The sequence below is a fragment of the Haliotis cracherodii genome, unplaced genomic scaffold, assembly GCF_022045235.1.
Source record: "Haliotis cracherodii isolate W230 unplaced genomic scaffold, xgHalCrac1.p SCAF_6, whole genome shotgun sequence".
Taxonomy (NCBI): Eukaryota; Metazoa; Mollusca; class Gastropoda; order Lepetellida; family Haliotidae; genus Haliotis; species Haliotis cracherodii.
The window spans coordinates 30,400,777-30,427,021 of record NW_027266319.1 but is presented as its reverse complement, the minus strand read 5'-3'; the positions used below and the strand labels follow the sequence as shown (position 1 = coordinate 30,427,021).

At 40.6% G+C, this 26,245-nt stretch overlaps 1 protein-coding gene across 3 annotated transcripts in view; it reads left to right on the top strand.

Annotated features, from left to right (window-relative positions):
* The first annotated feature begins 249 nt into the window (after window positions 1-249).
* The window catches only part of LOC139445145 (histone deacetylase 6-like), a 35,936-nt gene continuing 9,940 nt past the window's right edge, over window positions 250-26,245 (top strand). Inside the window, exons 1-22 of one of the 3 annotated variants that reach the window (XM_071226246.1) lie at window positions 250-286; window positions 2,555-2,633; window positions 3,348-3,489; window positions 5,196-5,333; window positions 6,405-6,476; window positions 8,485-8,510; window positions 10,519-10,623; window positions 11,663-11,731; window positions 12,382-12,508; window positions 13,383-13,448; window positions 14,842-14,901; window positions 16,378-16,467; window positions 16,962-17,068; window positions 17,684-17,809; window positions 18,174-18,332; window positions 19,638-19,687; window positions 21,080-21,165; window positions 22,057-22,097; window positions 22,631-22,727; window positions 24,064-24,135; window positions 25,707-25,732; window positions 26,141-26,245. In XM_071226246.1, the coding sequence (XP_071082347.1) occupies window positions 2,605-2,633; window positions 3,348-3,489; window positions 5,196-5,333; window positions 6,405-6,476; window positions 8,485-8,510; window positions 10,519-10,623; window positions 11,663-11,731; window positions 12,382-12,508; window positions 13,383-13,448; window positions 14,842-14,901; window positions 16,378-16,467; window positions 16,962-17,068; window positions 17,684-17,809; window positions 18,174-18,332; window positions 19,638-19,687; window positions 21,080-21,165; window positions 22,057-22,097; window positions 22,631-22,727; window positions 24,064-24,135; window positions 25,707-25,732; window positions 26,141-26,245 (1,793 nt within the window). In that variant the 5' untranslated portion in view covers window positions 250-286; window positions 2,555-2,604. Of the gene's footprint in view, window positions 287-2,554; window positions 2,634-3,347; window positions 3,490-5,195; window positions 5,334-6,404; window positions 6,477-8,484; window positions 8,511-10,518; window positions 10,624-11,662; window positions 11,732-12,381; window positions 12,509-13,382; window positions 13,449-14,841; window positions 14,902-16,377; window positions 16,468-16,961; window positions 17,069-17,683; window positions 17,810-18,173; window positions 18,333-19,637; window positions 19,692-21,077; window positions 21,166-22,056; window positions 22,098-22,630; window positions 22,728-24,063; window positions 24,136-25,706; window positions 25,733-26,140 lie in introns of all 3 variants that reach the window. The other 2 variants (XM_071226245.1, XM_071226247.1) reach the window with 2 other exon arrangements.

The following is a 26,245-nucleotide window of genomic DNA, read 5'->3' as shown; positions in this document are numbered from 1 at the left end:
TTCTTTGGTTGTTTCGATCAAAGTGTTTTTTTGTTATTTGATAACCTCTCATTGAAAAAACAACACTATTTTAGGGATGTCAGCGGGAGATGAAATATGACTGACTAAACAGTGATATAAAATCCGATATGATATATGAAATATAAAAAGGAATATTTTTTATGAGGTAATTAAATAAATAATGAATATTGTGGTAGAAATAAATTACAGGTGCCCGCAGTGAATGAAATCTGAGTTACCTGCCTTTACAAGATGGCGTCGCAGTGACAGGTTTTCGACTTGAAAAGTAAGAAAACCTTAAGTTTCGTGATCTCTGACAATAATGATGACACAATGCAAAATGTACATAGTTGGTCCAAGTGTCTGAACAATATGCTTAGCAAATTGTCTGCGAAAAATCTACATTCACCCCTGTGGTTATGTGCTGAAAAGTCAAACTATCCAGAATGGGGAGCGGTCGCGCTATAGCGTAGTATCGCTCGGGATGCGCTGGGTATTAAACTGCATTGTTGCCCCAAGGTGCTCAACCTGTCGCAAAATTCAAATATTTTGTCCAAGACATCCATGGGTTTCTATAATCTGTTTGGGAAGCTCAGCTGACTGTCGATCAGGTGTGTCAGAGTACGTGTTGTGAGAAGTTCTAATGTGAAATTTCTTTATTATTTAACTGAAATAAATGTAGTTCAACGCAAGAGCTAGATTCTGTAAGATAGATGTAATTTACAAACTTTAATCTGACACACGAGAGATGTACAGGTTGGCAGTGACATCGAGGTTTAACTCAATACTGAAGCTGTCTTAATTTAAAGGGGCACTGATCTACAGCAATTCCACGGGACTGGTTGTTGCCTTTGTTATTGATTTTCCCCATGGGAACCTGGATGAAGTAACAGAAATCTAGTTTGCGACCTGTGCTGAGCCATTCATAAGCACATTACTCGCTTTAATTGACAGTGTAAGGGCTTATGGTCACACTGATCAATCAGCATATTTTCTGTTGATCCTTTGATGGCGAGGAAGTAAATCAACCAATTACCAAAAAGTAAATCAACTGATCACTCCTCTTGCTGGGCTGCCACATGCATTTTACATAACATGCATTTCACCCCACTACAAACCTGGATTCAGATTAAATAAATACCCAAGACACAAGAAATGCCAAATGGTGCTACCACTAATTATACCTATCATAAATTCATTAACTGAGATTCAAGTGAATCACAACAAATACACAGGTGTAGGGTTATGTCAGGAAACATGGATGACAACAAGGGAAAGCAATCATATTATCTGCACAATCCAAAATCCGAAAATGCTTTCACTGCAGGGATACAAAGTTCAGTCACAATTTTCTCATTTTTGTTGCTGAATATTTCACTTTGGTTTAAGAATACTTCATTTGAAGTATATACTTATATGAATATCGCCAGTGTTTTGTTCAACAACAAAGATATAAGATACTTTATTTGACTGGCAGTCACATGAATTACCAGTCCAAGCCAATTTTACCAGTACTATTTCAACTACAGTCACTAATAAATGCATGACCTACAATCACTAATAAATTGACATACAATACAATTTTTATGTTCTTGAAATCACAGTAAGACTGTAATTTTTTACTCCTGCCAGAAATGCAAAAACAGAACCCTTCATTTTTTAGCTTTTATTTATTCCAGGGAGAAGTAGTTTATTAGAGACTTGGCACTTATTGAGTTCATATCCAGCGCTTATTGGAGGTTGACACCTATTATAGACCAGAACCCACTTGCACAATGCGAGTTCTAAGATGATCATAACTCCCATACTTTAATATAGGCTTAAGATAGTCTTAGCGCTAAGATCGCTTTGTGCAAGTGGGTCCTGGTGCTTATTAGAAGTAATATGAGTTTGCTGACCAAGTGGTACTGGTAATGCTTACTGAGGGTAGACACTTTGAGAGAAATCCAGTATTTCTACAGGATTTCATTTTGAACAAATGTTATATAAATATTGTCTGCAGATACTACATTTAGGGCATCAATTTAGGTCGACTGCAGGATTTGCAAAGCATGTGTACCGCGAACTGGGCATCAACAGATATTTTGCAAATATTTTCATGTTTTTAATCTTGGTGCTCAAGCGATTTGATGCACCTCGTGCAGTAAGACCCATATTATTACAGTGTAGATCTTGATTATCGATCAGATCGACTTGACTGCATGCCACCATTTTCTTTGAAGCCATATGCAAGTGATATGAGAGGTGGACCCTGATTGGTCAATAGAAGGGTCATAACTTGTAATAGCCACTGGAGGAACTATGATTGAGCCTTGAAATTCCAGCCTAGTTCAGCAAGGATGGAAATTGGACTTTTTAATTAGTTTAATCAAACTCCCTTGCCCTGCGAAGATGCATTTTGGATGATAACTACTAGTAACTAAGGCTGTATTAGACTTAACATGCTAAAGCAGCCTGAAGCAGACAAGGTAGGGATGTAATCTGTTGTATGATTCCATGCTCTGAAGCAATTGCAATGGTAACCATTTAAACATTTTATTTTTTTCAATTTCAGATAATTGTTGATGGATATAGTCTTTGGCTGTGGCATCCATATTGTCAACAATGGCTGCTTTAGTGCAACATACTCAAGGGTTAGTATCAGAGTTGAATTTATCACAGTTACGTCATTATCAAAAGTTGTACTTGAAAACATGGTTAAGTGTCTAAGAAACAGTTTTTGTCAAAACAAAACATATTTAGCTCACAATACAATCTGATACAAGGACAGAATGTCCTACTCTATCATGTCCATGTGTGAGTATTGCATATTGTGTTTATTGCCATCAGTCATCCTTTTGCTTACTGGTGTTTCATCTGTTTAAGAATAAGGGCAAGAGTCATGGAATGAAAATGATTGCAGAATACTATTTCTAATCATGATATCAGTTTCAGAACTAGGATGGAAGTTCGATGGTCCTTGTCCAACCTTAATCATGCTTATGTAAAAGACTGAGGATTAAGATTCAAATTTTATAGCAGCAAGCTTAAAAAACCCAATTAATTTCAAATACTATATGTACAAAAGTTCTCAAGCCATTGTAGATTTACTTGATTAAAGCCTACAAAATATGCCTTTGAAAATGGAAAATGTATCCTGAAATATTCCTGTCATATACAATGTAACACCCTTGCTATTTAAATACAAATTGTACAAGCCTACTACTGTTATCATGGTTATAGGGATTCAGTAAATAATAGGTTGTAGTACGAACTGCTGTCCATATCAATTTAGAAATCAGAATATGTCTGGTGTGTGCTTCATCAGGTGCTCATAGTGTGACCAGTGTTGTTGTGGTTACTTCCAGCACAGGTCTGGTCTACGACGAAAGGTTAACTCGCCATTTCCATGCATGGAATGAAGACTTTTCCGAGAAACCAGAGAGGATCCTGGAACCGTTCGCCAGGTGCCAGGCTCTGGGACTCGTTAACAGGTGCTGCAGGATACAGGTAAGTGGTACATGCAAGTCTGTCTGATTCAGATGCCAGGCTCTGGGACTCGTTAACAGGTGTTGCCGATACAGGTAAGTGATACATGCAAGTCTGTCTGATTCAGATGCCAGGCTCTGGGACTCGTTAACAGGTGTTGCCGATACAGATAAGTGGTACATGCAAGTCTGTCTGATTCAGATGCCAGGCTCTATTTAAATAGTTTGGGCTACTATTGCAATACAATCTGATAATGAAAATAGCCTCAATAGTCACCCCTACTAGATTCAATGTTCACTGGCTTGACAAAATCAAGTACAATATGCCAATAGTTCAGAGACTTTTGAGATGCCTTTATATTTTGTCAATGAATCTCTGGTTTGTATAGAAATTTAGAAACGTCTAACTAGGAGTAGATAATCCATCTGGGAGACATAGTACTACAGTCATACCAGTGCCCTCATTCGAGTGAGGGGGGCACAGGTGGCCCAGTCGTACAAGGTGCCGCGATTCGCTGTGTAGAGTTGCGTCCCTTGGGCACGCCAGAAACCTATGATTGTGGGTTTGAATCCTAGTTCGCTCCGATTATGTTTCTAGGTTTGTCAGCACCATACTCGTGCTCGTGGGTTTCACCGAAGTGGTAAACGTGTGAGACCTGCATCACTTTGGGCTTTCCTCCCACATTAAGCTGACACGCCACGATATAACTGGAATACTGTTAAAAGCGGCGTTAAACCCAACTCACTCACTCACTAACTCATTCGAGTGGGCTCCCAAAGACCAAAAATAGTCCTTTCCCATCACATGTGTTGTTTGTACCATGTTTACACTTTGTGCAATACAACAGTATGTTCATTACACACTGGTATCATGAAACTGTGAGTTGTACACAGAAGTAGAACAGCAAGTCTCTAAGATTATATTTTATTATATTCTGCAACACGAAAACATGAAACAAGACACATTGCAACAGCTACCATGTCTAACATGTTATTAACATGATAACTAAATACGATAATAATCACAATAGAAAGAAAATATGATAGTATACAGTGTTGTTTGTATTGTTGGTTGTGCTTAGCGTTTGGAAAAAATGTAGATCAACCCCCACAATGACACCAAGAAACCATACCACCATTTAATTCATTCCTTTAGGCTTGTTGAGAAAATGTCTAGACTGAGGCCAATGGACAGACACTGCAATGTCAATCACTGTAAGAAGGGGTGGTACTTTTAGCCTCTGTCATAGATAGGTCCTTAAAAAAGATTGCCATTGTGATGTTTAGGCGGTTCATGGTGAAGAACATCCAGGGTAGAACAGGTCTTCAGCAACCCATGCTTGTCACAAGAAGCGACTAATGAGATCGGAGGGTCAAGCTCGCTGACTTGGTTGATGCATGTCATCATTTTCAAATTGCGTAGATCGATGCTCATCATGTCAATCACTGGACTGTCTGTTCCAGGCATGGTTATTTACAGACTGCGGCATTAAACAACAAACAAACGTTTCTTAATGACTGAAAACTGCAATTATAAAAACACGCAGGTCATCGTATCCCAATTGTGTGGATCGATGCTCGTGATGTCAATCACTGGATTGTCTGGTCCAGACTTGATTATTTACAGACCACCGTCATACAACTGGAATATTGCCGAGTGCAGCGTTAAAGAAAAAAACAACAAACAAAATGATGATAGTGCTTGAGATTGTGTTCATTGGTTGTCAGGCCCGGCCAGCGACGGAGAGTGAAATACTGAGCCTCCACAGCAAGGATCACATCCGCTTGTTGAAGGAGACCAGCTCCATGTCTGAAGAACAACTCAAGAATCTCTCGCAGATGTACGACTATATCTATTTCCACAATGTAAGTTGAAATACACATCATGACATAGAGTAAACTTCACTTAAAACAATCTCAGAGGGACCCTATTTTTTGTTCGTTATAACTAATATAAGCACAGTTTACTGTAGCATAGCATAGCATAATATGTATACACCAAATGGACGGGACCAAAAACTGTTTGTTATATCTGTCAGTTCGGTTTAAACATGTTCGTTATAAACATAGTTTACTGTACTCTCCAGGGGCAATTGGGTAGGCTAGTGGTTAAAGCGTTCGCTCGTCCCGCCAAAGACCCAGGTTCGATTCCCGACATGGGTACAATGTGTGAAGCCCATTTCTGGTGTCCCCCGCCGTGCTATTGCTGGGATATTGTTGAAAGCGGCACAAAAACCGTACTCACTCACTCATTTATTACTGTACTCTCCAAGGTTACATTAATTGTTATTTTCACTCATCCTCAAACTACAGCATTCCCATCTGTCTGATGGTAAAACTGGAAGTCTACAAGGAAATGTCACTAGTTCTGAATCTAAGACTGATGTTGAGGTGAACACTGCTCCCTGTCCTGAGATTGCTGCTTCAGTGTTCTAAGCGATGCAGGATTAGGTGATTAACACATGTCCTTGTTCACTCTACTATACTGTGCATTTCCTTGGTACTGTAAAAAAATTTCCACCATCACTTGAAACTTGTCCTATTCAAATTCTTTGCCCACTTTTCTGCTACCATTTGTTTTTCCCCTATTTTCAACACATTTTTTTTATAGTTTGATTGCCCTTTTTACTTATCTAGACCTGCTCAGAGGCTTATATTTGTCCTCAATTCATATTTTGGTTTGAGAAACACAAGGGTGTATCTGGAATATAATTCCCTTTAGGAGTAAAGTAGATGTAGTGTACTGCAGTTATATCAGTGCCCTCATTTGACTGAACAGCAGAAGACCAAAAATAGTCCTATTCATTTGTGCTGTTATTGAAGCCTGTGTATTACAGTAAGATGTTTATTAAACAGTGGTATCTCAAACAGGTGTGTTGTAGATATAGATATGATAGCAGTTATCCGGTACCAGTACTTATTTCTTGTCATTTTCAGCATATCTACGAAAGTGCTCAACTTGCCTTGGGAGGTGCAATAGACTTGGTGGACCATGTCGTCACAGGCAGGGTATGTGGCTTGATTTTAAACACATATGTGGCAGCCAAATTGAAAATGTTGCTTTTGTCTATTTTTCAGCCATTTATGCAAGTATCTTTTCGAGCTCAGCTGACTGAAAGTCTGGTGGCCGGAATGGCATTTGTCTTAAACATCTTCATCTCAGAAACTACTAAACAAAAAAGGCTAAAACTTCACATATGTGTTCCAGCCAATGATGACATCCCAATTTGTTCAAGAGATTTGAATCTGATTTTCAAAATGGCTGCCATGACAGCCATATTGTAAAAGCTATTAATAGTCTGGCAGCTACATTAACTATTTGGGATAATTGTTGCCTTTGATGTTACAAGTGTGGTACTCAGGTCAGCTGGGTACTGAGTAGGACCCGGGTACCCACACGACTACATGGACCCATGGTTAACTCGTGATATATTGTTTAATGACAAAAAATATCTAAAACTCTTAATAATGCATCAGTCCGATATAAACATGTTTGTTATAAACATAGTTTACTGTACTCTCCAAGGTTACATTAATTATTATTTTCACTTTGCAACAATTGAGGCTATAGGAAAAATGTGCAATGGCCCTATAGCTAGAAATCATTCTTAGGGCATGCTCTGACAGTGTGCCAAAGCTCATGTGTCATCAAAAGCACAATTCATTCACATATCTGTCGGACTATAATTAATTTTATGGCCATTACCCGGTACTCTATCAGTTCAAATGGAATGACATTTGGTTCATGTGTAGTTCATAATGGGGCTCAACATGTATTTTTGCTTGAATATTTGCGATACTATACATATTCCCCATTATTTGACTTTTGTACTTTGGCCATGCTCTTAAATTCTTTCAAAAAAAATTTCGTCACACACATTATCTGCTCAGAAAACACTTGACCAAAGAAGCTGAAACTTCACATGCTTGTTCCCAACAATGATGACGTCCCAATTGGTTCAATTGGATTAAATCTGATTTCAATATGGCCACCATGACAGCTACATTTAAAACGCTATTTATGACTATCACTCAGTCTTTTTTTGTTCAAATGGAATGACATTTGGTAAATGTGTAGTTTTTGGCTCAATATACTTATTGATATAATTGAAACTTGATGTCATCTGATCTGGTTCAAGAGGATTGAATCAGACTTTCAACATGGCTGCCATATTTCAGGAATTTATGTAGGTTATTTATTTTTGGACTTGAAAATTGAATAAAGTACTCTACCACAAGTGACGTAAGATTGCACATGCACTGACATAGGCCTATAGTTAAACATAGATATGGAGTTCCCTGACAGAAAAGAATCCACAAGTGCTAGTGCTAGAATATCATGAAGCATTCAACTGTGTATTATACATGGTGTATGTTTTAAATGATAACATATTGAAATAAATTTTACGTGGTACCATATCATGATTTATGTTTCTCCTTGTCATGCTTATGATGGGTGGCCCAGTCGTCTAAGGCGCTGCGATTCGCTGTGCAGAGTTGAGTCCCTTGGGCACGCCAGAAATCTACTATTGTGTGTTCGAATCCCGGTTCGCCCCGATTATGTTTCTAGGTTTGTCAGCACCATACCCATGCGCGTGGGTTTCACCGAAGTGGTAAACGTCTGAAACCTGCATCACTTCGGGCTTTCCTCCCACACTAAGCTGACACGCTGCGATATAACTGGAATACTGTTAAAAGCAGCATCAAACCCAACTTACTCACTCACTCACTCACTCCTCACAATTTACTGTATGCAGAAAATATTTGAATATCAACGTGGACAGCAACCTTTGTTATGTGGCTGTCCTTGTTAACATTTTAAACTATTGACTACATATCCAGGTGAGCTACAGTGCCGTAGCACTATTGTTTATGTACTGGTATGTGGTATGTTAAGTAAAATTAACTTGCAGTGTTTGGGTGATGCTCCTCATTCTCTCCTTCCCACCACTCCAACTCATCTAATAAATGACAGGTCTATTTTAAATATTGAGTCCCTTTTTCTCTTTGTCTTCAGCTGCGAAATGGAATGGCTATCATCAGGTATGCATCATATGCTATATTAACACTGTTTTCATCATGTTAATTTTCACACAATACAATTGATGCCATTTTCTTGTGATCAAATAGTTTGTAAAAAATTTCATCTCCTGAATAGTCTGTGATTCTTTCAGCATGTTCAGTATACCTAGGGCTCCAGTTTGTGATACTCTGATTTTACTTTATATTATCGTTACTGGTAGCAAATTGGCAGCTTGAAAATATTCTGTCCTTACATTCTTAAAATGGAAATAGATCTTGTTTGAAATGAAACGCTGTATCTATGACATTGTGAACCTTCTGGTATCTTTGTGGGTACAGATGGCCCAGTCGTCGGAGGCACCACAATTAGCTGTGCAGAGTTGCATCCCCTTGGCATGCCAGAAAGCTATGATTCTGGTTTCGAATCATGATTCGACCAGATTATGTTTCTAGGTTTGTCAGCACCATACCCGTGCTTATGGGTTTCACCTAAGTGGTAAACGTCTGAGACCTGCATCACTGTGGGCTTTCCCCCCTAAAGTAAACTGACTCACTGTTATATAACTCACTCACTCACTCACTCACTCACTCTGGTGTCAGCTGCAACATGTAGATCAGTTATAACATGTATAGAATGACTTCGAAATATCAATCTCATTAATACCGCTAAACAAAGATCTGAAGATATCCCATGAGGGGTCACGTCAAAACGACCTTTCATCCGACCAATCAGATCGTCGCTTACCAGATCATGAAGGTGACATAACACGGGATATTCCGAATAATAGTTACAGGCTTAACGACTGAATCCATACAATCTAGACCATCTATTAGCCATTCCAGAAAGTTCTTTTGTTCAGGTTTCAATTTTTTTATCGGGAATTTGTCAAAATATGGTTCGAAGCGTTGTCGCCAATTTGAAATTAGTGCCCTAAAGCACGAGAAAGCTTGTGATTGGCTAATGTTGACTTCTTGTCAGTCATTTCATTGGTCGGTCAGAGTTCGTGCAAGATCAGTCTGACATGACCCGTAATGGGATGTCCTCAGATCTTTGTTCAGCAGTAGCGAGAACTAAGATCTGATTTTAATGAGATTGTCTAAATATGTTCTTCAAGCACTCCAGGATTCAAATCCGCAACATTTTCAGTTTCGTGCTAAGCATGAAAACACATGTGTCCCTTCACCATGTTAACTCCATGCAACAAACAAATGGCTGTCTGGTGTATGTACCTGTTCTTGTTGTGACTCTGGTGCCACAGTAATGAGTTGTCTCCAGGGTTAGAAATTATTTTTGTCTTTTAACAAGTCTGCAAAAATTATTTGCTAGTGAGTTGCCATCGATCTAGTGCTGAAAGGAGTAGTTCACACTAGTCACTAGTCCCTCCTGAATGATACTAGTTTGGACTAGCAGATTTCTGATAATTAAAACTGGTCAAAGATGTCGAGAGATGATTCCTTTGTCATGCTGGGTCCCCTGAATGTGGGTTTGAATCCCTGTTTGGCTCCTTTTTATTCACCGAAATGGGTCCTTTTCATAACCATAATGTTAAATGGTAAGCTTTAGGGGTCTCTAAATTTAAGTACTATAGCAGAACCCCTTTTGTTACGTGTCCTGGACCCTGTTCCTCAAAACAACCTTCGGCAGGGTTAACTTTAACAACTTAGGTTAGAACTAAGGTTACCTTAGTCTGAACTTTTCCCAAAGCAACCTTATCTCAATCTTAACTTGGTGTGCCAACCATGGCGCTAAGGTTGCAATCCTAAAGCTATATCAGATCATCTGGTGAAACCAATACTTGATATACATGATGGTTTAGGATTTTGTTGCCTATTTGTAACACAATTTGTGATTGCAGATTTTACATTATCATCTTATGTAATTTCTACACATGCTAAACATACAGTTAACAGTTACGAATCCATAACTTCCACATCATTGTAGCCTACCTTAATCTCATGTACGGTACATGTTGTTTGATACCCATGTAGTCATGTCTTTGACTACTTACAATGTGAGGCTATATTTCAGACCCCCAGGCCACCATGCAATGAAGGAAGAGTTTAATGGCTACTGCTACCTCAATAATGTTGCTGTGTCAGCAAAACTGGCCCTTGACAACCACAACCTCAAAAGGTAGGTTCTTCTGAAATGTCTGTTCACCACCAGAACAATATTGAGAACAAGTTGCCCTGATTAATATTCTTGGTCTATGATTGCCTTGGTACATGTAGTTGGTTCTACCAAAATTGTAATCATTTATAAATTGTGACACTTTGGGCCTTTGCCCCAAAATATTCCAGATTGTGGCACAAGAATATATTCTTCATTTTTTCTCTCTTAAATTTAGAAATACATTAAGGTAGAAAATTATTCTCGTTTCATGATAGCTGTTTTTAAAATTCTTCCAAATTTAACACTAACTTGAAATGAAGAACTTTTGTTCAGGTAAGATAATCAGTGTCAACAGAGTCCTCAGAAATCACTGTCCTACCCAGAGTTCTATGAGGCCATGTGTCAATTCATCACATCTTACACAATCCATTCAAGTTATTGTGGGTGTGTTCGCTGTTGTGATATTCCTTGAATATTGCCAATAGCAGCATTTTCCCTAACCATGCTGACTGACTCCCTCACTGTTATGTTAAACCGCCTAACTCATTTGGGTTCATGGGGGGCCCAGTTGTCTAAGGCACGGCAATTCACTGTGCAGAGTAGCGCCTTTAAGGTATGGCAGAAACCTAATGATCGTGGGTTCGAATCCCACAATTATATTTCTAGGTTTGTCATCACCATACCATTGGTCTTCAGCAATTCATGTTTGCCATGAAAGGTGACTATGTTTGCCATAAAAGGCAACTATGCCTGTTGTAAGAGGCGACTAACGGGATCGGGTGGTCAGGCTCTCTGACGTGGATGATGCATGTTATCGTATCCCAATTGTGTGGATCAATGCTCATGATGTCAATCACTGGATTGTCTGGACCAGATTGCTGTCATTTAGCTGGAATATTGCTGAGTGGGGCGTTAAACAAACAAACTAAGCATTTCCTTTCAAACCAGCAGTGACATAATAGGTTACATTTCATACATTGGTCTCCATGATTGACATGAATACTTCATAGACTAGTTCAAGCTGAGTGTCTAGTGTTCAGCCATATAATCTGTCCAACAGAATTCTCATTGTAGACTGGGATGTCCACCATGGCCAGGGAATACAGTCTTTCTTCTATGATGATCCCAGGTACGTGACCATTGTGTATCCAGCAATGACTTTGTAACACCAGACCGCCTCCGTGGTCTTGTGGTAGAGCGTCCGCCCGGAGAGCGGAAGGTGCAGGGTTCGATCCCCGGCTGCCTCATACCAAAAGACGTTAAAAGAAGGTACTTGTTGTTACCCTGTCTGGCGCTTGGCATTAGGGGGCTAAAACAAGGACTGGTCGGCTCGGAGTCAGTATACTGTGTCTGAGTGGGGGATTCATGTTAAACTGCGGCATGGTATCTCAGTGTGCTAGCACTATAAATCGGCATCAGTCCGGACTAGTACAAGCAGACACACACACACACACACACACACACACACACACACACACACACACACACACACACACGTGCATGCACATCGCTATATAAGTGCAATAATCTTGGACGCGATGTTAAACCCAATTTCACCACACCTCACCTTTGTAACACCATACCTTGGCCTACAGCTATGGGTTCACCAACATCTTCAAAGTCATCCTTGTTCATACCCTGACCAGCTGATAGTGTGAATTGTTGCTCAGTCTATCGACCACTGGCATAGTCCTGACTGTATACAGACCACCATGAGAAAGGTGGAATCTCGCCAACTACAGCACAAAATAGCATTCACTCACTGTTTCTGTGTTTCAGAGTAATATATTTCTCCATCCATCGCTACGAGCATGGAATTGAGTGGCCTCACCTACGAGAGTCGGACTACGACTGTGTGGGGGTGGGAGCTGGGAGGGGCTACAACATCAACGTGCCGTTAAATCAGGTGATGATGGACACTTTGTCAATCTCATTCAAAGAAGGTATTTCTCTGATTCCATATTCAGGTTAGATACCATGCTTGCCGTGAAAGGTGACGATGATTGTCGTAGGAGGGGACTATTTTGATCGGCTGGTCAGGCTCACTAACTTGGTTGATGCATGTCATCATATTCAAATTGCGTAGATTGATGAGCATGATGTCAATCAATGGATTGTTTGGTCCAAACTCAATTATTTACAGTCCGATGCCATATAGCTGGAATATTGCTGAGTGCTGCGTTAAACAACAAACAACAACTCAGTTTCCATACCTGTATTAAGATTTGACAACCATCCATTGGTCATGTCAGTTGACAATCAGCATGGAGGCCGCAATATTGTCTGTTGCACACATCTCTAAATCAGGTGATTGGAGACTTGCAGTCAGCACGGTCAGTAGGCTCAGGATAGTCTGGAAGTTTAGGGTTCCCCTGGTCATGCTAACGTTGCAGGTTCGATAGTTGATTTGTGAAACACGTAAGATTTTAATTTCAATTCATATTTTGATGATAATTTCAAATATATATTTAATTCAAAACTCAAATGAACACGAGCAACAACAACATTTCAAATTGTGTCTCCTGAATCTTGGCATTTCAGCGAAAATTAGATCAGGAATAAGTCACGTCAGTCAAGCCTTAAATGATATAAATATATTTCAGATTTCTTTTAGGGGCGATTGTGGTCAAGTGGTCAAAAGCGTTCACTCGTCATGCCGAAGACTAGGGTTCGCTTCCCATAATGGGTACAATGTGTGAAGCCCATTTCTGGTGTCCCCCGCCGTGATATTGCTAATAGCGTTGTAAAACTATACTCACTCATTCAGATTTCTTTTTCAGGTGGGTTGTGACAACTCCGATTATTTGTCCATCTTCCAGCAGATTCTGCTGCCAGTTGCATACGAGGTACGACTTTGCTGTGTTCAAATTCCTTATATTACCGTGGCAAAGGCATGATTAAAATCGTACTTCCATGGTTACATTTAGTTCTAGGTGTCTTAGAAATATTATTGATATTCATAAGCATAGATGGACAACTAGGTTCTTTTCGTTGTAAGTCATCAAGACAAGAAGTAACTTGTCTGCTAGTCAGTATCTAGCAACAATGATTACCTTAACCTCACAGAGATAATGTTTTGATCTAACTGACATTGTCAATACTTTACCGGTTTGTGTATACACTATGTCCCTCCATCACTGGATTCTAATCAGATAATTCATCGCCTGGCTGAATCCAATGATAGGAAAACCAATAAGGACTCAGGACTCTCAGTGTTTCTCACTTGACTTCGAGTATAACATGTGCCATAGCATTCTGGTATCTGCTCAACACATTGAGTGAGTGAGTGAGTTGGGTTTAACGCCGCTTTTAATATTATTCCAGTTATATCACGGCGTTTCAGCTTAATGTGGGAGGAAAGCCCAAAGTGATGCAGGTCTCAGACGTTTACCACTTCGGTGAAACCCATGAGCACGGGTATGGTGCTGACAAACCTAGAAACATAATCGGGGTGAACCGGGATTCGAACCCACAATCATAGGTTTCTGGCGTGTCCAGGGGACGCAACTCTGCACAGCGAATCATCTTAGACGACTGGGCCACCCGTGCCCCCTGAAACTAGGGTGGCCATCCTGTGGGACCCTGCACAGCGAATCGCGGCGCCTTAGACGACTGGGCCACCCGTGCCCCCACTCAACACATTGTCAGATAACAGTAGGGTTATGGATGAACAACTTCTTTATTACAATTAATGTGACGTTTTGGTGTAGATCCCAACACATTTGTCATCACTTGCTTGATAAAGATGTTAGGATCTACACTGAAACGTCTCACCAATTGCAATAAAGAAGTTGTTCATCCATAGAACTTGTCTTTCTTCATCACACCAACTTCTAAATACCACTGAAAGAAGTAACAGTAGGCTGAGTGCAAAGTTCATGCACTCAGTATAGAATTCATTTAACGCCTGTGAATTATACACATCCTCCTTTCATTAGCTGATTAAATATAGACACACGTCATCTCCACTACACCACATATGATTGAGTAAACATAGTGTATACGAGTCTGTGAGGTATTGATGTTGTCTGACAGGGCACTGTGTCAATTCCTACCAAGATCAAGGGCAGCACCACAGTGGGGAACATAGTGTCCCATCAACAACAACTCAGTAGTGGCCTCTAGAAGTAGATACTCTCCATGGCTAAGCTTGTGTTATCATGTCATAGGTTAACATGGTTCATTGGCTAAACCGGGATAAATATAACGTGTTTTGAGTTTTGTTTGTTTTATCCACAGTTTAGGCCGGAGCTGGTGATAGTTGCGGCTGGCTATGACTCGGCTATTGGGTGTCCTGAGGTGGGTTGTTTCATTTTTATCCCCCATTTTGAAAAATGGCGGATATAGCAATCAACATGTCCGTGTATATGCCTGACTGTTAGTTGCTATACAGATCAGTCTAGTGATCAACTGGTGCCTTTTGATGATTTGGGAGTTTTATTTTTATTTTTTTTATTATTTGCATGATGACAAGTTGGACAATTACTGAAATCGAGAGAAGTGCTCGTTTTCATTTCAGAACTAAATTTTTTTTGAATATTTCTGAGGGATTTTTCGAGGATTTCGGAAGTCGAAAAGCACTGAACAGCATCATGTTTTTCTTCACTGAACTGAAGGTATCCAATGGCAATGAACCAACAGTGGGGTATAAGTAGCCAAACTCCATTTCCAAGTTGCACCAGATCGGGGGGTGATAAAACACATTAAACAATCTTTCTCTCTGATTGTCACCATGTTGTAAAAACCAATAATGGCCTACTGGCTGGTCAATACTGACATTATCACATAGTGTTTGTAGTCACCTTTGTTTTTGTAAACAAGACTTTTGAAATCTCGTACAGCCCTCTACTGACACATGAAAATTACATCACACCCCAGTGGTGATTCCAGGTTAAAATACACCCCCAGGAATCTATGCTGGTCATAAGAGGCAATTGACTGGATTGGGTAGTCAGATTTGGTGATTTGATTGAAAGCATGTCCTTGTACCCTGATGGCATGGATTGTTGCTCATAATATCAATCACTGAATCGTCTGGGCTTGCTTATTTACAGGCTGCCATCATGTAGGTGGAAAATCACTAAGTGTGATGTTAATCAAGAAGGATACATAACCATGGTCACACATACCAGTAAAACTTAAAGGAAAGCGTTATGGTTCTTCAGAACTTGATTGGATGCACTTTTCTATCCCACAAAAAGATGAGTCATCAGATTGTATGAAGAGAATTGACTGCTTTGATTATTACCTGATAGATATATTCTATAACCAGCATCACACAGAAGGATGACATCCCCATCGGGATTCCAGGTTAGAATAGTTCCCAGCAACCTATTCTGGTCGAAAGAGACGACCAAATGGGTCACTTGGTCAGGCTTGGACGGTGACTTGGTTGATTGTGTGTCATCATACCCAAATGGCATGGCACGTTGCTTACAATGTCGATCAGTGGATTGCCTGGTACAAACGTGATTATTTATGGGCAGACACCATATTGTTGGAATATTGATGAGTGTAGTGTTAAACAAAACACAAGGCTGACACAGTGATATAACTGAAATACTGCCAGCACAGTGTTACATCCAACTTACTCATAGACAGGACTCTAATGCGAGTCTATTGAAAGTAATGAATCAACATGGCATATTTCAAACACAGCCAACACACAGGTGACATTTAATTTTACCCACTTTGCACTTTGATCAACTAAAGTTCTGTCATACTGTAAACAGGATTTCTAACCAAGGGTTAAATTCAGTTTTTGTTTGTTGTCAGGGCGAGATGAAGGTAACACCGGCCTGCTTCGCTCACTTCATCAGTCTGTTGTCACCCATTGTTGCCGGCAAGATCTGCTTGATACTAGAGGTAAGTCTGTCAGTGTTGTCAGAGCGAGATGAAGGTATCACCGGCCTGCTTCGCTCACTTCATCAACCTGTTATCACCCATTGCTGCCGGCATCCTCCTCATCCTCTTCAATTTTTTATTGAACATGGGTAGACATGTCTGACTACACTCTCTCCTTCATTCAAACTCCTTCCTGTTGATAAGTCAGATTATAAAGTTTCTATCCCCGTGAAGATTCGGATTAGAAGTGGTCTTCAGCAACACATGCTTCTCAGAAGAGGCGGCTAACGGAATTGGGTGGTCAGACTCGCTGACTTGGTTGATGCATGTCATCATTTTCAAATTGCGTAGATCGATGCTCATGATGTCAATCACTGGATTGTCTGTTCCAGACATGGTTATTTACAGCTGCGGCATCAAACAACAAACAAACATGTTTCTTAATGACTGAAAAATGCAATGATCAAAACACTACATCACTGACAGTGTGATCAAACTTTGTTCCATGTCTAAAGGGTGGCTACTGTACCGAGTCCCTGTCTGAGGGTGTTGCTCTATCACTGCGGGCCCTACTGGGTGATCCCTGTCCGAGGATTGAGAAGACGCACGAACCCTGTCTAAGGTAGGTTTACATTTATACATTGAATGTAGGGTTGAAATAACTGAATTTAAGAAAATTAGAACTTGAAAAAATCCTTCATTCGGAATCCTAAATAAATCCATGTTAACTATTAAAGAGCCTAGAAGGATTTATTTGTCACGTTGTGTGTTGAATGTTCCTTAAAACGTTTATATACAGGTAATATCAGTTCAGAACACACTTTGTGGAGTTTAAGGTTTATGGATTATTGTTAACCAAGTATTTTTGGACAGTTGAAATGAATTTGCGTATCTAGATATCAGTTTTTGTTTTTTTAGGAGGCGGGGTGGGAAATGAAGTGTTTGGGTCAGATGGTTTTGTTAATACTAATACTAGTTGAAATGCAGGGTGTCTTCCATTTTTACAGTAACACTTACTAATGGTTCTGAAGGCTTTGTTCTCTTATCAACAAGTTTGGAGTACCCAGAAACAACATACATTACATTTCGTCAGTTATTTTTCAATTAACGTAAATACTTACTGTAAATTTGTGTGATTATTATCATGTTACGAGTTGTATCTTTTTGTTTTTCTCAAATATGGAGCTGACTGAAAATACAAATAAAGCATTTGTTTATTAGAGTCTCTATGTTTCAGTGTCATGGAGACAATACTGAATGTTCTGAAGGTGCACAGACAATACTGGCCAAGTCTCTGTTACCAAGGAGTTCTCTCCCTTGGGGAGAAGCCCTCAATACCATCTCTTCTCCGACTACCTCCAGCGTAAGTTGTGTCTATCTTCATGATGGCAGGAGGGGCGGTTGGGTAGCCTAGTGGTTAAAGCGTTAGCTCGTCACGCCGAAGACCCGGGTTCGATTCCCGACATGGGTACAATGTGTGAAGCCCATTTCTGGTGTCCCCCGCCATGATATTGCTGGAATATTGCTAAAAGCGGCGTAAAACCTCACTCACTCACTCACTCACTCACTCACTCATGATGGCAGGGCTGTATAGCTGTAATGTTTTCCTAGCCGCAGTCCACAATGTGCCGCAATCTGATTGGTTGAAAAACATGGTAATGCTGGTGAAACCTAAGTGAACTTATTCCAGTCATTCTAAATGGCATTTCTTTGCCACTTTCTTTCAGTCCAGGTATGACTTTACGCACAATCGGCAAACCGTTAGGCGAGATGCCCCTGCTACAGGACTGTTACGATGTCACACAACATGACATGGTGAAGGAGGCCCTCTGTCAACAGATAGATGATCTGATACGAAGCACAGATCTGCACATACCCAAACACAAGTGAGACAACTACTTCAGTTATATTTGAATATATTCATTTTTATTAATTCAGTATTTCATTTTGCCTCCATCATCTTTGCTGTCGTTATCAGGACATTTTGATTGACCTTAAGACTATACTGAAATTCTATATATGGGTTGCTTTCTCTATCCACCGATAAGACCGCCCATCTCATCCGGTTTTAGTACAGTATTGCCAGAGGACCCTGTGGTCGAAATCATACATGTATTCAAATACCACAGCAGCAAATCTTAAGGACCCCCGGAATGACCTTTATTTCAAACACTGGAAGACAGCCTCCGTGGTCTAGTGGTAGAGCGTCCGCCCGGAGAGCGGAAGTTCCGGGGTTCGATCCCCGACCGCGTCATACCAAAAGACGTTAAAAGATGGTACTTGTTGTTACCCTGTCTGGCGCTCGGCATTAAGGGTCTAAAATAAGAACTGGTCGGCTCGGAGTCAGTATACTGTGTCTGAGTGGGGTATTCATTTTAAACTGCAGCATGGTATCTCAGTGAGCCAGCACTATAAATCGGCATCAGTCCGGACTAGTACAAGCAGCCACACAAACACACACACGTACATGCACGACTATACATGTGCAATAATCTCGGACGTGACGTTAAACCCCATTTCACCTCACCTTCACCTCAAACACTGGAATCATTTTTTTTCGTTTCCTTTCATTCACAGTCACATGTAACATGCAAACATTCACATAGAATGATGCACTGACCTGCATCTGTTAGAGTTCAGTGGGGCAGGATAGATCGATATTTACTCATGCTAGTCGTCGGAGCCAAATAATGAAGATGGGGTAGTTATGTGATCTGGCTGGTTGTGTGTCATCTTGCCCTGATGGTGTGGACTGTAGCTCATGCTGTCAACCACTGGTTTGCCTAGCACAGACTCTATTATATTCAGTCTGCCGTGATATGGCGGGAATATCCCAGACTGCGAAATTAAATAACATTTGCTTATTCACTACTGCTGCCAGAGACCAAGAACACTTGCAAAAACATTTTTTGTTTCTTTGCCAGCAGTATTATGAAAATATTTGTTTGTTTGCCAGCAGTATTATCAAAACAAAAAGTCTTCTATTAATGCAGTAATTTAAAAAGTGAAACTAATATGTTTTTAGTGTCAGTCTGTCATTTGCATTATATATCATTTTATGCCTTATTTGTCTTGAGGGGTAAATGGTGTCTTTTAAAAATAATTTTGAGCTGAAAATATGCATTGCTTTGCAAGAGACCCATCTGTTTCTTTTGGACTGCAATATGATAATGGGACTTCTATCTGTGCAGGGTGGGCCTGGTGTATGATGGGAAGATGTTGCTGCACCATGACACAACAAGTGGGTGAGAACCTTTGGTTTATTCTTGAATTAATTTGTTGCAAAAAACATTTATCTAATTAATTATGTTTTCGGGGGGCACAGGTGGCCCAGTCGTCTAAGGGGACGTGAATCGCTGTGCAGAGTTGCGTCCCTTGGGCACGCCAGAAACCTATGATTGTGGGTTCGAATCCCTGTTTGCCCCGATTTTGTGTCTAGGTTTGTCAGCACCATACCTATGCTTGTGGGTTTCACCGTGGTAAATGTTCTGAGACCTGCATCACTTCGGGCTTCCTCCCACATTAAGCTGACACGCTGTGATATAACTGGAATACTGTTAAAAGCGGCGTTAAACCCAACTCGCCCATCCACCCAATATTATGTTTTCATCCCTACTTGCCTCACCACCTAACTTCCCACCTCACATCATTTTTATGCCCCCTAGTACCAAGTACAGACGAAGAACATCACTCTTGTCTAGCCTCCCTTAACCCATTCTGTCGTGTAGTGACAGAGCATCTGTCCAGAGGGCTGAAAGTCATTGGTTCAATCCCATGGCTGCGTCATACCAAAAGCAATGTTAGATGGTACTTTTCATTACCCTGCCTGGCACTCGGCATCAAGGGGATAAGACAAAGACTGGTTGGCTCAGTATACTGTGTGTGAGTAGGGTATTCATGTTAACATGCAGCATAGTATCTCAGTGGACTACCGCAATAAAACTGGCCTAAAACCGGACTAGTACAAGAAGAACACATATGCATGCTCGTTTCTATTTATGCAAACTTTTCTTGAACACAATGTTGAACCTCATTTCCCCTCACCTCACTCCTTCCCCTGTTTAGGGGTGGTCGGGTAGCCTAGTGGTTAAAGCGTTCGTTCGTCACGCCAAAGACCCGGGTTTTGATTCCCCACATGGGTACAATGTGTGAAGCCCATTTCTGGTGTCCCCCGCCGTGATATTGCTGGAATATTGCTAAAAGCGGGGTAAAACCATACTCTCACTCGCTCGCTCACTCACTCACTCACTCACTCACTCACTCACTCACTCACTCACTCACTCACTCACTCACCTTCCCCTGTTTACTTGATGGAAAACACCATAAACATAGTCCTACCAAACATTCCTGCTTGATGTGAAACATGTCCATCAACAGTTACTGTCCATACAAAACAAAAAATAAACAAATAAAATGCTTCACACCTCTCAGTTTTGAAGACTTTGGATGAAAAACTAAAAATTAATTTATTGTGACCTTAATCTTGGTAACTGTGTTGTGTTGAATTATCCGTATGTATTTAACGCTCAATGTCATGATTACCTACCATTGTGACGAAATTTACTGCATTATTTGGAAATACAATGAGCTGTTTCTTTGAAATATGTTGAATGGATGTTTATTTTCTCAAGAGGTTTTGAAGAAAATCCTGATCGGCTGATACAGATCTGTAAGAATCTCAAGGATCAGAATCTATGGGACAGATGTTTTCATGTACAGGTGCGCTACAGAGACATAAATTTATTTCTTATTTAAATTTTAAGGAATTTGCACAAGAGGTTAAATGTGTGGACATTGTAGACACAATTTATGGATAACAACTTCTAAGGTGAACGTCACCTTTACAATATTCTAGAAGCTGTTATCCATAAATTGTGTCTACTTTGTCATCTGTCAACTTCTAAGTAATGCCCATCAAACAATTGTGTGGATATTATTTCTAATTTCCTTGGGGGCCGTCGGGTAGTCTAGTGGTTAAAGCGTTTGCTCGTCACGCCGAAGACCCGGGTTCGATTCCCGACATGGGTACAATGTGAGAAGCCCATTTCTGGTGTCCCCCGCCGTGATATTGCTGAGATATTGCTAAAAGCGGCGTAAAACCATACTCACTCACTCACTCTGGTAGGGAATCCAGGTCACGAAATGTGTCCCATGCTTCTTCAAGTTCTTGTAGGCTTGAAATCATGACCTCCCAAGGTCACAATGGCTGCTAAATCTGGGTTGTATGTGATTGGTCAACCTTAAAAATCTCCGTTAGTGAGGGCCCCAACATTCCTTGCTTGCTGTAAGGACAGACTGTTCTGGATGGTTAAAATATGTGGTGCTGACTCGCTTGAAACAACAGTTTTTGTTGTTGGGCAAATAAATATAAGTTGAAACTGTTTGTATTTTATTTTCTAATCATGGATTTTGTCTTAGGTGTGTTGTATCTGTAAACCGAAAAATTAAAGATTGTGGCCTTAGGTGTTTCAGAGCTTTTTTGTGTTTACTTTGTTTCTTTGACATTGAGGTAAAATGGGCCAGCAGGTTGGTAAGTTTTCGTTGTGTGATAATACTTAATGTCCTGTTATTGTAATATATGTCCAAATTGTTCGGTTGTCCATGTTGCAGGGTCGACCCGCCACAGAGAATGAGTTAAAGTTAGTACACAGGTAACAAGAGAAAATATCATACCTCAGATATTAATATCTATTTTTGAAAATCTCTCCATCAAATTTGACTGATGCTGATTTGTCATGGGTGTATTTCATCACAACAGTCATTATGTCACGTGTGTGTGAGTATTACTTGTTCAACCTCTGAGGTGAGGTTACTTTATGAAGCTGTCCTTCGCTAGGGAACACATGGTTTCTCTTGAGTTCTCCCCATTGTGATTCCTTTTTTAGATTTGGTCCCCAGCAACCTATGCTGGCTGTAGGAGGGGACTGAATGGATCAGGGGGTCAGGCTCAGCGATGTGGGTGATGTGTGTGTCATCATACCCCATAGCATGGATCAAAATATCAATCACTGGATTGGCAGGTCCAGACACAATTACTTACAGGCTGTTGTCATAGCGCTGGAACATTATTGTGTGCGACATTAAACAACAACAAAACAAAATCTGGTACTTAGCTGCACATTCCGTTTAAAAAAAATAAAAAATTGTTCTGTTTAAACGTGACTTTGTTGTTTATTGTTGTCAGGGAGGACATGGTGAAGAAGGTGAAGAAATGTCAAAACATGCAAGAAGACACACTGGCCAAATTCCAGACTCTCTTCAAGTCTGTATATCTCTCCCAGGTAGGTCCATTCCAGACTCTCGTAAGTCTGTATATCTCTCTCAGGTAGGTCCATTCCAGACTCTCGTCAGTCTGTATATCTCTCCCAGGTAGGTCCATTCCAGACTCTCATCAAGTCTGTATATCTCTCCCAGGTAGGTTCATTCCAGACTCTCTTCAAGTCTGTATATCTGTCCCAGGTAGGTCCATTCCAGACTCTCTTCAAGTCTGTATATCTCTGTCAGGTAGGTCCATTCCAGACTCTTTTCAAGTCTGTATATTGATCCCAGGTAGGTCCATTCCAGACTCTATTCAAGTCTGTAAACTGATCCCAGGTAGGTCCATTCCAGACTCTCTTTAAGTCTGTATATTGATCCCAGGTAGGTCCATTCCAGACTCTCTTCAAGTCTGTATATATCTCTCAGGTAGGTCCATTCCAGACTCTCTTCAAGTCTGTATATCTCTCCCAGGTAGGTCCATTCCAGACTCTCTTCAAGTCTGTATATCTCTCTCAGGTAGGTCCATTCCAGACTCTCTTCAAGTCTGTATATCTCTCTCAGGTAGGTCCATTCCAGACTCTTTTCAAGTCTGTATATTGATCCCAGGTAGGTCCATTCCAGACTCTATTCAAGTCTGTATACTGATCCCAGGTAGGTCCATTCCAGACTCTCTTTAAGTCTGTATATTGATCCCAGGTAGGTCCATTCCAGACTCTCTTCAAGTCTGTATATATCTCTCAGGTAGGTCCATTCCAGACTCTCTTCAAGTCTGTATATCTCTCCCAGGTAGGTCCATTCCAGACTCTCTTCAAGTCTGTATATCTCTCTCAGGTAGGTCCATTCCAGACTCTCTTCAAGTCTGTATATCTCTCTCAGATAGCTTCATTCCAGACTCTCTTCAAGTCTGTATATAAATCTTTCTCATGGAACGTTGTGAGTGAAAATTACTTTCTCAGTATATGATACAAATCTATAAACAAGCGACTGTTTATCCAAGTAATTAAAACAAATATTAAGTTATAGATTTAGTTTTAAGCTTCTGCTTCTATGGAGATTCTATTAAGTCCATGTGACCCGTGAAGATTGGTCTTCAAGAACCCATGCTTGTTGTAAGAGGCAACTGTTCTTGTGAGAGGCATGATCAGGCTCATTTACTTGGTGTCTTCATATCCCATTTGCATAGATAGATGCTCTTGATGTCAATCACTGGATTGTCTGGTGCGGACTCAATTATTTACGGACCGCCGTCATATAGCTGAAATATTGCTGAGTGTGGCCATGGTAGTGTTAAACAAACAAACAAACAAACAAAACGAGGAATAGGCCCTAGTGCATCACGTACCCCTGCTGTGTTTGTAGGGAACCTACGAAGCTGCCAGCTACGCTGTGGGGAGTCTACTAAACATTGTCGACACCGTCATCACCAGGGAGGTGAGGTGCTAATGTTTTCACTGGATTATATGGATTTTGAAAATATGTTATTAAAGTCATTTGAAATCAAAATATCATGAAAGGTGTTGAATTTGTGAATAACTGAAGAAGACCAGGCAGATGTGATATGACGTCTGCTGTCAGATACAATACATGGGGTATCGCTAACCCTAAGAATGTAGAGGGGCATCACTAATCCAAAAACTGAATGCCAAAGAGTTAAAGAGGTAACTGTGACGTATGAACTGAAATTCACTGCAAAAACACAACAAAAGCTATTTTAAGACAAGGCTCCACACACCTGACTAGGTACAGTGAAATATAGGTCATACATGCAAATAAACACTGCGTAGAGCTTGCTACAAGTTTCTGATGAGTAAGAGAGACTGGTGCCATGTTGATAACAGCATGTGTCAAGATACATTGGACCGCCTCTGTGGTCTAGTAGAGCAGAAGATCCGAGATTCGGTCCAGGGTTTGGTCCAAAGTTGTCCCATACCAAAAGGGTACTTGTTGTTAGCCTGTCTGGCGCTCTGCATTATTGGGCTAAAACAAGGACTAGTCAGATCAGAGTCTACTCCATGGTCTAGTAGAGCGTAAGGTCTGGGGTTCGGTCCTAAGCCGTCTCATACCAAAAGGGTTAAAAGATGGTACTTGTTGTTAGCCTGTCTGGCGCTCTGCATTATTGGGCTAAAACAAGGACTAGTCGGCTCAGAGTCTACTCCATGGTCTAGTAGAGCGTAAGGTCCGGGGTTCGGTCCACAGCCGTCTCATACCAAAAGGGTTAAAAGATGGTATTTGTTGTTAGCCTGTCTGGCGCTCTGCATTATTGGGCTAAAACAAGGACTAGTCGGCTCAGAGTCTACTCCATGGTCTAGTAGAGCGTAAGGTCCGGGGTTCGGTCCACAGGCGTCTCATACCAAAAGGGTTAAAAGATGGTATTTGTTGTTAGCCTGTCTGGCGCTCTGCATTATTGGGCTAAAACAAGGACTAGTCGACTCAGAGTCTACTCCATGGTCTAGTAGAGCGTAAGGTCCGGGGTTCGGTCCACAGCTGTCTCATACCAAAAGGGTTAAAAGATGGTATTTGTTGTTAGCCTGTCTGGCGCTCTGCATTATTGGGCTAAAACAAGGACTAGTCGACTCAGAGTCTGTATACTGTATCTGACGTTAAGCCCTATTTCACCTCACCTCGGAGAACACTGCTTCAGTAATGATGAATTCTACAGATAGGCCCTGCTGCCACCAGCTTAAGAAGGCCAGTGTAGTAAAATTCGGGGCCCTATTCCAGAAAGAAATCTTAACGCTAAGGTGATCGTAACACCCATGCTTTAACACTGGCTTACGACAGTCGTAGTGTTTTGATTCCTTTGTGGAACGGGGCCCTGGTCAGTCCATCAAGTTCAGCTGGTAATCTCATAATAATATCAAAATCTATAGAAGATGATCCTTTTTGCCAAGATCAGGCTAGTATACTTAAAACTTTTTGGCACAGACTGTAAAGATTGTATGGTAATTGAATCTAATTTTGTTACATATTTCAATGACAGAGGGACTTGTTTGCTGTTTCAGGCTGAAAGTGGCGTAGCTGTTATAAGGTGAACAATTGGAGATTCCTTCATGTCACTCCATCATGATTTCATGCAGGATATAAAGTTCAATTAACATAGCTATTTTAATATTTACATCAACTTGGAAATACTAAAGGCCATTCAATTACATCAGTGTTTTATTAATGTTTGTTTGTTCTTTGTTTGTTTGTTTGTTGTTTAACGCTGCACTCAGCAATATTTCAGCTATATGACGGTGGTCTGTAAATAATAGAGTCTGGACCAGACAATCCCGTGATTAATTTCATGAGCATCGATCCATGCAATTTGGATCAATGACATGCATCAACCAAGTCAGCAAGCCTGACCACCCGATCCCGTTAGTCGCCTGAAAAGATAAGTATTTACTATTGAACGTATCACCAATACTGCTACGTCCTGTTTTTGTGTTAACAGGCCGCCAGGTCACCACGCGGAGTCTGACTCTATGATGGGTTTCTGTATATTCAACAATGTTGCCATAGCAACCAAGTATGCACAGAAACATCACAACATTGGCAG